Genomic DNA, 13,833 nt, shown 5'->3' on the forward strand with positions numbered 1-13,833 from the left:
CAGATGCGGCTATACCGGACGGCTGCGGGCTGAGGATATACCAGCCCCCGGCCAGCGTTATCATGGCTGGGAATGAAAATTGGGGGTAACCGCACGTCTGTTTTTTTTTTTTTAATTAATTTAAATTAAAAAAAAAAACAAAACGCATCTTAGGCAGCAGTCACACTTGCGAGGGACTCCCACGAGTCTGACATTGCAGCACAGCCGCACACTTCTGACAGGAGCGTGCATGTGTTTCTCTAGGTACATGCACGCTCATGTTCAGACAGCAGCAGGCTGTGCCGGGTGATGTCAGACCCGCACGAGTCTGACAGCACATCACCGGCACAGCTGCACACTTCTGACAGGAGCGTGCATGTGTGTGCAATTTTATCCCACATCTGCATCTCCTGGCAAAAAAACAGCCAAAAACCAGCAGTATGAAAACCATTTCATTACCGTTTTCTGGCAGGAGATGCAAATTTGTTGAAGTAATACACCAAAATCCTGTGTGGAGACACAGGGCTCAGTGGGTGCTCTCGTCCACTAAAACCCGCCGCCTTTAGAAAGACAGCGTGGCTCAGGGCTCATCCCAACTGAACGCCGGCCTCCTTAACCGTGGGCGTAACACTACTCAGACAACACAGGGTGGGGGAACCACAATAATTAGACTTTATTGGATCCCCAAACAATTAACGGCACATAACACATAACCAGCAAAACACACAAATGTAACAGGCAACAGAGTCTCACCCTTCCGCTGGCTCACCAGGGATTTAGAATGTCCATGCCTCAGAGCTTCCAGGGCCGCTTACTCCAGTGCAGCAGCACCCCGCTTTTGGCGGGCACCCACCGAGAAAGGAATAACGCCAGATTTAGGAAGCTGTGTGAGGTCTGCAAAGTCTGTAACAGGTGACTGAACTGTCCCAACCTGAGTGTCCTCCTTAGGTAGTCCTGGTATGATGTTACAATCCTGGCAGCCGGAGTCGAAATCTCTAGGCTGTGTATATGGTCTCCAACCGGATCCGGAGTCCCTAGATTGAAGCCATAAGATATCCTGATCCTCTAGTCAGCTCCTAAGAGCTTAGACTGGATCCATCAACCTTCATCAACCCTGCTGGCTTAAAGAAGTCCCTTTTATAGCCATAACCTTCCCTTAGGATACACTGCGTCCTCATCAATTGGTTGGACAAGATTGCTTCTCCCATTGGATGAATTTCAATCTGAATGGATAATGTTCATTTAAATGATGTGCATAGAAAGACTCAGTATATCTACATGGAGTCGGCAAGTCACCGACTAGACAATGGCTACTAAGGTAATTACATTATCAATACACAACTACAATACAATGGTTACTGGAAAAGTCTGGAGAGCAATAGCTAAGCAAACATGACTTAGCACACATAAGAACAATAGTCTGGCTGAATGTTAAGAAACTTTAACCCATGAGAGTCCATGGCATCACATCCTGCACCAAATTTGCACCTCCTGGCACAAGACCGCACAAAAACAGCGTCTAAATGTTTGTTTCTTTTTAATTTTTGGACCAAGGGATGTAAATTGTGTGATTATTACAATTTTACACCATATTCCGGCACCCAATCTACACCTCCTGGCAAAAAATCGCAGAAAAATAACCGCGGCAAAAAAAATTGCGTCAAAACACCGCATTTTTTTGCCAGGAGGTCTAGATTGGTTGCAGGAATATGGTGTAAAAATCTCAGCATCAAATTTGCATCCCTTGGCCCCCAAAAATAAAAAAAATAAAAAAAAAATTTGCTACAGGCAGAAATTTGGTGCTGAAAGCTGGTGCAGACGATTTCAGCACCAAATGTGCACCTCCTGGCAAAAAACTGCGGCAAGCGCGGAAAAATAACCGCGGCAAAAAATTGCGTCAAAACACCGCGTTTGTTTTGGAAGGAGGTGTAGATTATAGATTAGATGCAGGAATTTGGTATAAAAATTTCAGAACAAAATCTGCATCTTAGCCAAAAACACTGCGATTTTTCTGCTAGGAGATGCAGGTCTGTGAACTCAGTGAACTCCACCTGAGGTCAGGTTACCTGCGATTGCAGATGAAGGACCGTGGGAACCTCCAGCTGTGACCGCAAATGACCTGAGTGACGTCACCGCTCAATGCGCAGCTCATTCATTCTCTGGAGCTCACAGAGAGCGGTCGGTCGTGCCGCTCTCTGTGATATTCAGATGTAGCAGAGCTGAAGCGGCGTGGGACGTCGTGTGGATTATGTCGGAACTGCAGGATTTTGGGGTTAATAAAGTGGAGAAGCAGGGGTGCTTGTATTTTATTCCAAATAAAGGATTTTTCTCTGTGTCTTGTTTATTTACTGTCACTTACAGGTTTGTGTGATGCAGGTATCTGACAGACGCCTGTGCCATCACACAAACCTAGGGTTTAGCAGCAGCTATGTGCCCCTCCTAACCCCTGCTATTACCCTGACTGGCATCGCATCACGCCAGCGGGAAGAGCCAGTAGCGCACACCGGTATGGTCGCATGTAACAGATGCGACATACCGGACGACTGCGGGCTGAGGATATACCAGCCCCCGGCCGGTGTTATCTTGGCTGGGGATGAAATAGGGGGAACCGCACGTGGTGTGTGGGTTTTTTTTTTTTTTTTTTTTTTTTTTATTATATACATTCACCGGAATCACACATGCGAGGGGTTCACGCGGGTCTGCCATGGCAGCAACCGGCAAAGCCTCGCACGTGTGACTCTGGGCACTGTGTACACAGCACAGATACAACGCGACAGCTGGTGCTGCAGCCGAGCGCTATACCTGTGCTGCCGAGTGTTTACCACCGTGAACTGACCGACAGTGCACTGCTTTCCCCTCCCACCGGCCGTCCCGGCGCCTGTGATTGGTTGCAGTTAGCTGACACGCTGACACTCAGGGTGGGGGCGTGTCTAGCTGCAACCAACGCGAGCCGGTGGGCGGGGAAAACAATGAATATTGAATTGTCGGCTACGGAAGGTTACAGCGTGACCGTGAAGGAGTGTGCCGCCATGACAGCGCCTCGGTGAGTATGCCGCACTCGCTCCCAGCCCCCTAGCCCCTCCACAAACGTTTTTAACCTCCGGATTCCGGTCCCCATTGACTTATATGGGCACCGGATTCCGGAGCAGATCGGACTTTTAAGTCTGTTAACGACCTGCCGGCCCCGGATTATTGCCATCCCGCTCAACTCTAGTAAGGAGGTTAAAGGGAACCTGTCAGGTGCAATATGCAGTGAGAACCACGAGCAGTTCTGGGTGTATATTGCTAATCCCTGCCTAACCGTCTCTGTATACACTAGCATAGATAAAGAGATCTTTACAAAAAGTATTTCTAAACATCCTATGATATGCTAATGAGCACGGGGACTAGTCGCAAGGGCGTTACTTCCCCCGACTAGTAGTCCGCCCCTCTTAGTATGGTACACCGGGCTTCATACTGCACATGATCGAAAGTGCCGCGGACTGCTAAACAGTGGTAACGGGTACGTCTGTCACCGTTGGTGATGCTGCATTGACTAGCATGTTAGTACACTCCTGTGAGCGTGCTACCATACTAAGAGGGTGGACTAGTCGGAGAAAGTAATGCCCTTGTGACTAGTCCCTGCCCTCATTACCATACGATATAAGATCTTTAGAAATACCTCTTCTAAAGATCCCTTTTTCTATGCTAGTGTATACAGGGACAGTTAGGCAGAGATTAGAAATACGCACCCAGAAGTGCTCGTGGTTCTCACTGCATATTGGACCTGACCGGTTCCCTTTAACGTTTTTTCCTATTTTCAGTCTTACTTGACAGGAAGAATAGGGTAGAATGTAGTGTAACTACAGATACCTTGCTTCATATTAGTGACGGTTCTGGCATAGCTGTGATGGAGCAGAACAATGGCGGTGTACACCCAGCCTGAGAGAGGTGTTACTTTTCATTGTAATGTTTCCTGTGCTATGAATACTGAAAAGTGATCCGTACAGAGGAAGTGTCCTTCTATTATGAGATTAAGCGTAGGCTTCAAGGTCATGGTCACATTTTTATAATGACTTGGAAAATGAACAGAAAAGTGGTAACAAAAATCAATTTTGTTTGGTTTTATTTTTTCCGACGTTTAGAAATGTATTTTTAAGACCGTAAAAAGACAAACCATTCGGTATCGCCAGAATGTTACTGACCTTTAGAATACTATTGTCACTTCATTTATGCAGCATAAAAAAGAAACACAAAAACATTGGCGGAATTTTTTTTACTTTCACCTTACTTGGGGTTTCCCGTTTTTTAGTTCATTATACGGCAAAATAAATGGTATCATTAGACTGTAACGCCTACAAAAATAAAACTGTAATATGGCTATATTGATAAAGAAAAGGAGAAAAAAATGAAAATGCAAACAATTAAAGTTAAAGGGTTATTCCCAGCTTCATAGATGGGTATTGTTGGCTAGTGCTTGCAAAAACAAGCACTTTTGCAATTTGTTTACCTGTTCTTGATGAGTCAAACGTCTTTTGTTTATAGCTTGTTGCCTAGAAGACTGACCACAGTTGTTTAGCTTGTAAACAGAGCTTCAGCTATCCCAGCCAGCTTCAAGTAGTTCTTACAAGCTCAATAGAAAAGAGCTTGTAATCACTGGATGTTTGGCAATCACTGCAAGATGACAGTGGTGGTCGGTCACCAAAGTAACAAGGTGTAAACAAAAATGTATTGTTAATAACTCGACTGGCTGAAGGCAACCATACATATTAGATTGCTGTTGGACAAATAGCGCATTAGCTATTTATTCGGCGGACAGCGTTCTCGACCTTGTCTCCCATCCACAGGAGTGCTCCTGTATTTTCTATAAGAAAGTTGCTGACAGACATCTTTGCTGGTGGCTTAGGATGCTTTCACACTACGTTTTTTTTAACATGCGTCATGAACGTTTTTTTTTGCTGTAAAAGCGGATCCTGCTTTTACAGCAAAAAACGCATGCAAATGCATGTGTTATTTTGCAGGATCCTGTCACTTTAAGTTTATGGGCGGGCATTGGAGTCATGTGATCGGGAGTCAGTGGAACTGAACGTGATAGACTGGGAGCCGGCTTCTGACAGCTGCAGAGGCTCGTAACCAAGGTAAACATTGGGTAACTTGTTTGGATACCCGATATTTACCTTGGTTACGAGCATCTGCAGCTGCTAGGAGCCGGGCTGCCTGCTCCCTGAACATGTAAACATCTAGTAACTAAGAGAAGCGCTTTGCTTGGGTACCCAATATTTATCTTGGTTATCTTGGTGCCCGCAGCTCTCAGGCACGGGAGAGAGAGAGGAGAGAGAGAGAGAGAGAGGAGGGGGAGAGAGAGAGAGGAGGGGGAGAGAGAGAGAGGAGGGGGAGAGAGAGAGGAGAGAGAGAGAAAGGAGGGAGAGAGAGGAAGGGGAGGGAGAGAGAGGAAGGAGAGGGAGAGAGAGGAAGGAGAGGGAGAGAGAGGAAGGGGAGGGAGAGAGAGGAAGGGAGAGAGAGAGAGGAAGGGGAGAGAGAGAGAGGAAGGGGAGAGAGAGAGAGGAAGGGGAGAGAGAGAGAGGAAGGGGAGAGAGAGAGAGAGAGGAAGGGGAGAGAGAGGAAGGGGAGAGAGAGAGAGGAAGGGGAGAGAGAGAGAGAGGAAGGGGAGAGAGAGAGAGAGGAAGGGGAGAGAGAGAGAGAGGAAGGGGAGAGAGAGAGAGAGGAAGGGGAGAGAGAGAGAGAGGAAGGAGAGAGAGAGAGAGAGGAAGGGGAGAGAGAGAGAGAGGAAGGGGAGAGAGAGAGGAAGGGGGGAGAGAGAGAGGAAGGGGGGAGAGAGAGAGAGAGGAAGGGGAGAGAGAGAGAGAGAGGAAGGGGAGAGAGAGAGAGAGAGAGAGAGGAAGGGGAGAGAGAGAGAGAGAGAGGAAGGGGAGAGAGAGAGAGAGGAGGGGAGAGAGAGAGAGAGAGAGAGAGACAGAGAGGAAGGGGAAGAGGGAGAGAGGGACTGATCACCCGAGGCTGGTTTCTGGGCATGCTCAGTAGAGTAAGCAGGATCCTGTCTATCAGCATGCCAGCGTTCACCTCCGTTTGCATGCAGTATAGTCGGGATCCAGCAATTTGCAGTATTTGGACGCAGCTCAAAAACGCTACAAGTAGCGTTTTGGAAAAAAGTTAAAAAACTGCAAATGGCTGGATCCTCACTATAACGCATGTAAACGCAGGTGAACGCATGTTGACGCAAGTCCATTGCAAATGCATTGAAATGAAAACGCATTTGCACTGGATCCGTTTTTGCGTTAAAAAAAACGTTCAGGACGCATGTTAAAAAAACGTAGTGTGAAAGCAGCCTTATCTCTGGAACAGCAAAAGTATCGTCAGTCCGAAATAGGACGTGACCAGTCGCCTTCTTCCCTGGCAATCAGTTGGCCGGTGCCCCCATATACTTTAGACTGGTGGCCAAACCCATCGATATAGGTGAATAGGAGTAATCTGAATAGTCTGTGTATGGAGGGCTTAAAAATACGCATAAATCGTAAATGTGCTTGTTTTTACAAGCACTATCCAACAAGACCCATCTATGAAGATGTGAATAACCCTCTAAGAGGTTATTGTATCTTTGTGCCGTCACTCACCCATTAACCTGTTCATCTATTTATTTTTACCAACAGCCAGTGAAGATGTTCAGGAGACCTTTGCCAACGCCAGAAATGGAAAATACCGGCTACTGAAACTGGACATCGAAGATGGTTTGTAACGCCCTTTATTTTATCTGAACAGCACATCTTGGGTCCAAATTGGTGGCAAGAAAAATGCTACGTACAATACTCGTGTTTTTTTTCCTCATGTTTTTACTTGTGTATTTATTTGAAAGAAAAAACTTTAAAATAATCTTTTATTTAAAGTGTAACAGTTTTTAGTTTTTATTTCATACATCAATAGTACACATGAAAATAAGCAACTTTGTAATATATCTTATCAGAGAAATCTGCTTCTTTCTCTGCCAGAATTGATCAGTCATTATCAGAATTATTCTGAGGTAAAATCTGTATTCAGTGAAGACTTTCCTATTACTGAGTTGGGAAATGGTGGCTGTTACTGATGAGATTCTATGTAGATAGAGAGAAAACGGGGCGGTGACTGTATCTAGCTCCTCTGTCTGTGTGCCTCTAGCTCCTCTGTCTGTGTGCCTCTAGCTCCTCTGTCTGTGTGCCTCTAGCTCCTCTGTCTGTGTGCCTCTAGCTCCTCCCTCTGCCTCTAGCTCCTTTGTCTGTGTGCCCTTATCTCCTCCCTGTGCCTCTAGCTCCTCTGTCTGTGTGCCTCTAGCTCCTCTGTCTGTGTGCCTCTAGCTCCTCTGTCTGTGTGCCTCTAGCTCCTCTGTCTGTGTGCCTCTAGCTCCTCTGTCTGTGTGCCTCTAGCTCCTCTGTCTGTGTGCCTCTAGCTCCTCCCTCTGCCTCTAGCTCCTTTGTCTGTGTGCCCTTATCTCCTCCCTGTGCCTCTAGCTCCTCTGTCTGTGTGCCTCTAGCTCCTCTGTCTGTGTGCCTCTAGCTCCTTTGTCTGTGTGCCCTTATCTCCTCCCTGTGCCTCTAGCTCCTCTGTCTGTGTGCCTCTAGCTCCTTTGTCTGTGTGCCCTTATCTCCTCCCTGTGCCTCTAGCTCCTGTCTGTGTGCCTCTAGCTCCTTTGTCTGTGTGCCCTTATCTCCTCCCTGTGCCTCTAGCTCCTCTGTCTGTGTGCCTCTAGCTCCTCTGTCTGTGTGCCTCTAGCTCCTCCCTCTGCCTCTAGCTCCTTTGTCTGTGTGCCCTTATCTCCTCCCTGTGCCTCTAGCTCCTGTCTGTGTGCCTCTAGCTCCTTTGTCTGTGTGCCCTTATCTCCTCCCTGTGCCTCTAGCTCCTCTGTCTGTGTGCCTCTAGCTCCTTTGTCTGTGTGCCCTTATCTCCTCCCTGTGCCTCTAGCTCCTGTCTGTGTGCCCTTATCTCCTCCCTGTGCCTCTAGCTCCTGTCTGTGTGCCCTTATCTCCTCCCTGTGCCTCTAGCTCCTCTGTCTGTGTGCCTCTAGCTCCTTTGTCTGTGTGCCCTTATCTCCTCCCTGTGCCTCTAGCTCCTCCTATCATCATAGAATCTCATCAGTAACATCTGCCATCTCCTATCTCAGTGATGGGAAAGTCTTCACTGAATACAGATTTTACCTCAGAAGTGAGAATGTTGATAATGACTGATCAATTCTAGCAGAGAAAGAAGCAGATTTGTCTGATAACATATATTACACAGTTGCTTATTATCATGTGTACTATTCATTTATGAAATAAAAATTAAAACGACAGTTACGCTTTTAAGTTTTCTTAACATAGAAAAATGGCTGTGAGTGTGGAGGGGGTTATTGTGAACATAAAATGTGAAGTATTCATTTGAATGTATGAAAAATGCTTAAAAAAATGCCAAAAGAATTGAGATGCTGCGTCTTGGCAAAAACGTAGTAGGGCTCAAAAAAACATTTCTTGGACTGTAAGACATACTATTTGCCCTCCAAATTTGGAAGCAGTATGAGGTTGTGTGTTTTATAGTGAAAGGGGTGAGTGGATGGCGACGTGGTGGGGTGGCAGGTGCAGGATCGCTGCTACGGGAAGCCATTGTGACATGAGTAGGGTGGGTGGTCACGTGTGTTCCACATTAAAGGGAAACTTATTCTCTGCTCTCCATGCCCATAATCCTGTCCACCTCTAAGGTCAGTGATGGTAAAAATCTTCATAGTCATTTATTATCACTGACGCCGGCACCAAGACTTGGGCAGGATTTATGGGTATGGAGAGCAGTGAATATTCATTTTGGATTAACATCTGCTTGGCCAAACTGTAGGGGGGGAAAAAAGGGCAATAGGGTCTTACCCGGTATGAGGGTAGACAGACAAGACGAAGAAGCACTCACCTGGTGAGGTTGTGCCAGTCACAACCCCTTATGATAGCCTGTGAGTGCCCGGTGGTTTAGCTGCAGCCCCGGGAGAGGAATTTTGTATCACACAGGTAGAAGAGAAGACCGGGTTTATGCCGCGCTACAAACCACTGATGCGGGTAAATTAAAAGATTTCCTTTTTATAATAAAAAGGAAATCTTTTAATTTACCCGCATCAGTGGTTTGTAGCGCAGCATAAACCCGGTCTTCTCTTCTACCTGTGTGATACATCTGCTTGGCCGGCAGCTGATATCGGTGCCTGTGACTTGGGGGCACATGGCAGTGGTGTCATGTGCAGCCCATCGCTTACTCACCGAAGTGCGTTGCCTGCATCAGAAGAGGATGCCGTGCACAGAGGGAAGGTGAGTAGAATCATTTATTTATTTTTTTTCCTCTGTAAAAAAAAAAAAAGCAACATATATACCAGGATGGAGAACATATGATATGGGAGACCATATATACCAGCATGCAGAACATATATATCAGGATGGAGAACATCTATACCAGGATGGGCCAAGGATGGACAATCTATATACAGGATTGAGAACATGTATACCAGGATGGGCCCAAGATGGAGGACATATATACCAGGATGAGTCCTGGGTGGAAAACATATATACCAGGATGGGGGACTCGGATACGAGGAGGAGCCCTGAGTGGAGAACATATATACCAGGATGGGCCCAAGATGTAGGACATATATACCAGGAGGAGCCCTGGGTGGAGAACATATATACCAGGATGGGGGACTCGGATACCAGGATGAGCCCTGGGTGGAAAACATATATACCAGGATGGGGGACTCGGATACCAGGAGGAGCCCTGGGTGGAGAACATATATACCAGGATGGGCCCAAGATGTAGGACATATATACCAGGATGAGCCCTGGGTGGAGCACATATATACCAGGATGGGCGACTCTGATACCAGGAGGAGCCCTGGGTGGAGAACATGTATACCAGGATGGGCCCAGAATGGAGAACATATACCCCAGGATAAGCACAGGCAGGAGAGCATATATACCAGGATGGGGAACATTTATACCAGCATGGGCCATATATCTACCAGGAGGGGTCCAGGATTCCACCCACCCACCCCCACCCCCCCTTTCCTCATTACAGTGCATCATGACCAAATTTTTGCTTAAAAATGTTTTCTTAATTTCCTCTTCTAAAACATAGGTGCATCTTATTATCTGGTGTCTCTTAGTCTGAAAAAAAACCAGTGTGCCGGGAAAAATATCAGTGTGTACGTAAGATCGCAGAAATCTCATTGATTATGCTGGCACTGTGAAACGCTGCATATTTTAAGCAGTAAATGCGCTGCCTAAAATAAGCAGCAAAAATGCCAGGTGTGAACATACCCGAATACTGTTTAGCTGTAATGAAAATAGAAAGCATTATGAAGTAAAATGTGCTTGTGTGAATGTAATGAGTAGCAGTGCTGAAGAGAACGTTTCACAAGCAGATAACCGTTTTATGGTGCATATGTTACCAGATTTGTGAGCGCACCCAGCAGTGTAAACAGAGGGCCATTTTGCTGTGGTTGACATGTATATTGCGTATATGTATACTTACATTGGTGCTTATAAGGACAGTTTCCCCTCTACTTTATTGTTCCTTGGAATATAAAACCTGCAAGTGCTTGCTGAACAATAAAGGAATGTGTTATGTGTATATAATAGAGCTTTGCCCCAGATATCCTGCGGTATTACAGCCTCTTGATTACTGCAGGTCTGACCATGAAGATCTGCATAAAAGTACAGATTTTTCATGGAGATTGAGGCTGGCTGCTCAGGTAGGATAGAGATTATGACAGAGGGGTGAGTTGCTTGAGACCCCCATCACTGATGTCCATATGTCCTAAGTACAATATCCGAACACTAGGTGTCTTCTTTAGATATCACAGTGTACATAGACATAACTTGCACCTAGTGCACTAAAGAAATATAAGTACATCCAGAGACTTATTTTTTCTAGCCATTTATGCTTTTGTATACGCTGTGCATAGGCAGGAAGCAATTGTATGAAACTGGGAATTCAGAGTACTGTAGATAACGGAGAGTTTATCAAAACTGCAGGGATAGACCCTAACTCCAGTGATGTTTCACATACTGGTCTACAAAAGCCCAATACATGAAACATCATTGGAGTCAGCGGCTTTATCCCTGCCCTACAGTACGCTGCTCTCTGATGGGGAAACAAAAACCGGTGATGGAGTCCCTTGAACTTTTCTTATTCTTTAAATTGTTCACAGAGGAGCTGATAGTGAGCGCCAGTGAAAAGCCAGCAAGCTCGTGGGATCAAGACTATGATGACTTCATTCTGCCGCTGTTAGAAGACAAGCAGCCATGTTATATTTTATATCGGCTGGATTCGCAGAATGCCCAGGGCTACGAGTGGATCTTCATTGCCTGGTCTCCAGACTACTCTCACGTGAGTGCTATGATACATCATTGGTCTTCACACTTTTGTGTCTATTGTCCATGACCCTGGATGGGAGGTTATTCTCCTCCTCCTCACAGCGGTGCTGTTTTTATTATGTGTGTAACCCTTAAGCTACCGTCACACTACGTGACGCAGCAGCGATCCCACCAGCAACCTGACCTGGCAGGGATCACTGGAGCGTCACTACATGGGTTGCTGGTGAGCTGTCACACAGGCAGATCTCACCAGCAACCAGTGACCAGCCCCCAGCCAGCAGCAACGCGTGGAAGCGATGCTGCGCTTGGTAATTAAGGTAAATATCAGGTAACCAACCCGATATTTACCTTGGCTACTAGCGCACACCGCTTAGCGCTGGCTCCCTGCACTCCTAGCCACAGTACACATCGGGTTAATTACCCGATGTGTACTCTGCTACGTGTGCAGGCAGCAGGGAGCCGGCTTCTGCAGACGCTGGTAACCACGGTAAACATCGGGTAACAAAGAAGCCCTTACCTTCGTTGCCCGATATTTACCTTCGTTACCAGCGTCCCCGCTCTCACGCTGCCAGTGCCGGCTCCCTGTTCCCTGCACTCCTAGCCACAGTACACATCGGGTTAATTACCCGATGTGTACTCCGGCTACGTGTGCAGAGAGCAGGGAGCCGGCACGGACAGCTGAGAGCGGCGGACACTGGTAACAAAGGTAAATCTCGGGTAACCAAGGACAGGGCTTCTTGGTTACCCGATGTTTACTGTGGTTACCAGCGTCTGCAGAAGCCGGCTCCTGCTGCCTGCACATTCAGTTGTTGCTCTCGCTGTCACACACAGCGATCTGTGCTTCACAGCGGGACAGCAACAACTAAAAAATGGCTCAGGACATTCAGCAACAACCAACGACCTCACAGCAGGGGCCAGGATGTTGCTGGATGTCACACACAGCAACATCACTAGCAAGTTGTGCCTCAGCAGCGATGTTGCTAGCGATGTTGCTTAGTGTGACGTGGCCTTTATACACAGAACAATCCTTTTATTGTGTGATCGGATGGGTTTCCATCTAATTGTGCTAGTGATCTTATTATCTTCTTGGACACGTTCAGGTACGTCAGAAGATGTTGTATGCCGCAACTAGGGCAACTGTGAAGAAGGAATTTGGAGGGGGACACATAAAGGAGGAAATATTTGGAACAACTAAAGTAAGTGTGACAAAATGACAGATAATTGACCTTATTTTTAGGCTTTAATTATAGCCCTCTCGGATCCACTCTAGGGTTTTATGGTTGGTTAATTACATTTTTTAACCCTTCCTCCTCTAGTTGAAATTGATGGCTGTTTCCATTTTGCTGTGTAATATTTGACATTTCAGTTCTGAACCTCCCACTCCCTCCACATAATGGGCATTCAGATCCAGCGTGAGGAGTACGTTGATCCTTCATCCCTTTATTGAAATGCTAAATATCCAGGTCAGCCGTCTGCAGCATAATCCTCCCATAAATACAGGGCGCAGACATCTGTTTCATCCGCAGTCGGGCACGGTGCTATGTATAAGCTGTGCGACTGTACCAGAAATGTATCGGGCACATATTACCGAGTGACAAATGCGGCTGGACGTTCCTTGTGAGGCGAAGCAGAGGAGTAACCTTCAGTTTAGGGAAGCAATGGATGTTCCCATTAACCTCTGCTCTGCCCTTATTCCTTCAGGCCTGTCTCTCAGCATATAATTAAACAGATTATTATTTTAATGATTACATCAGTACTCCAGGCCGAGGATACATAATTAGCCGTTTTATTTGTGACTAAGGCTGAATGTTATGTCGGGCAGGTATTCAGGTTGCTAGTCTCCTGTATTCTTCATCATTACTACAGTCAATTAATGACCTGGGTGTTTGGCTCTCGTTATATGTTTAGATGCTTTCAAATGGACATGGTGAAAGCGCTGTAAATAAGGTTTATGTCTGGTGGTCTTTTATACCATAAATGCATACTGAAAAAGTCAAAGTTTTTTCAGTTAGCACCTGTTCACATTTGTTGGATGTGCGGGTCAGTTTTTTGATATTTCTAGTGAGTCTCTTTCTGACTGAGCACTCCGCCCTAAGACCTGGCTGTGTTCATAACCATTATAGCAAGAGCCTAGCTGTCCATACATGGAGGTTTGTAGTCCAAATAGTGGCATTTTGCCCAGATATGGATGTTTTTAACCTAGATAGTGGCATTTAAGTTAGGTTCCCGGATTACAGAGATATACCTTGCCGTTGGTTTCCAGGCTTACATACATTGGCCAATACATAAACTAAATATCTCTCTTTTGCAGTAATGCAGTGCCATATTTTCCCTTGTACATTTTTGGCTTTTTCAGTGTGTGACGGTATGCATTTATAGTTACTATGTTTTTTCAGTTGGCACCTGTTCACATTTGTTGGATGTGCGGTCAGTTTTTTGATATTTCTAGTGGATCTTTTATACCATGACATTGTGACCTAGGGGGACTGCTTGTCATATGTGAGATCAG

At 46.1% G+C, this 13,833-nt stretch overlaps 1 protein-coding gene across 1 annotated transcript in view; it reads left to right on the forward strand.

Moving 5' to 3' along the window:
* Window positions 1–13,833, forward strand: part of TWF1 (twinfilin actin binding protein 1) — a 74,589-nt gene that overhangs the window by 30,716 nt on the left and 30,040 nt on the right. Inside the window, exons 2-4 of the mRNA XM_075344970.1 lie at window positions 6,627–6,704; window positions 11,159–11,337; window positions 12,425–12,520. Of these exons, the coding sequence (XP_075201085.1) occupies window positions 6,627–6,704; window positions 11,159–11,337; window positions 12,425–12,520 (353 nt within the window). The remainder of the gene's footprint in view (window positions 1–6,626; window positions 6,705–11,158; window positions 11,338–12,424; window positions 12,521–13,833) is intronic.

This window comes from Anomaloglossus baeobatrachus, chromosome 4 (genome assembly GCF_048569485.1).
Source record: "Anomaloglossus baeobatrachus isolate aAnoBae1 chromosome 4, aAnoBae1.hap1, whole genome shotgun sequence".
NCBI lineage: Eukaryota > Metazoa > Chordata > Amphibia > Anura > Aromobatidae > Anomaloglossus > Anomaloglossus baeobatrachus.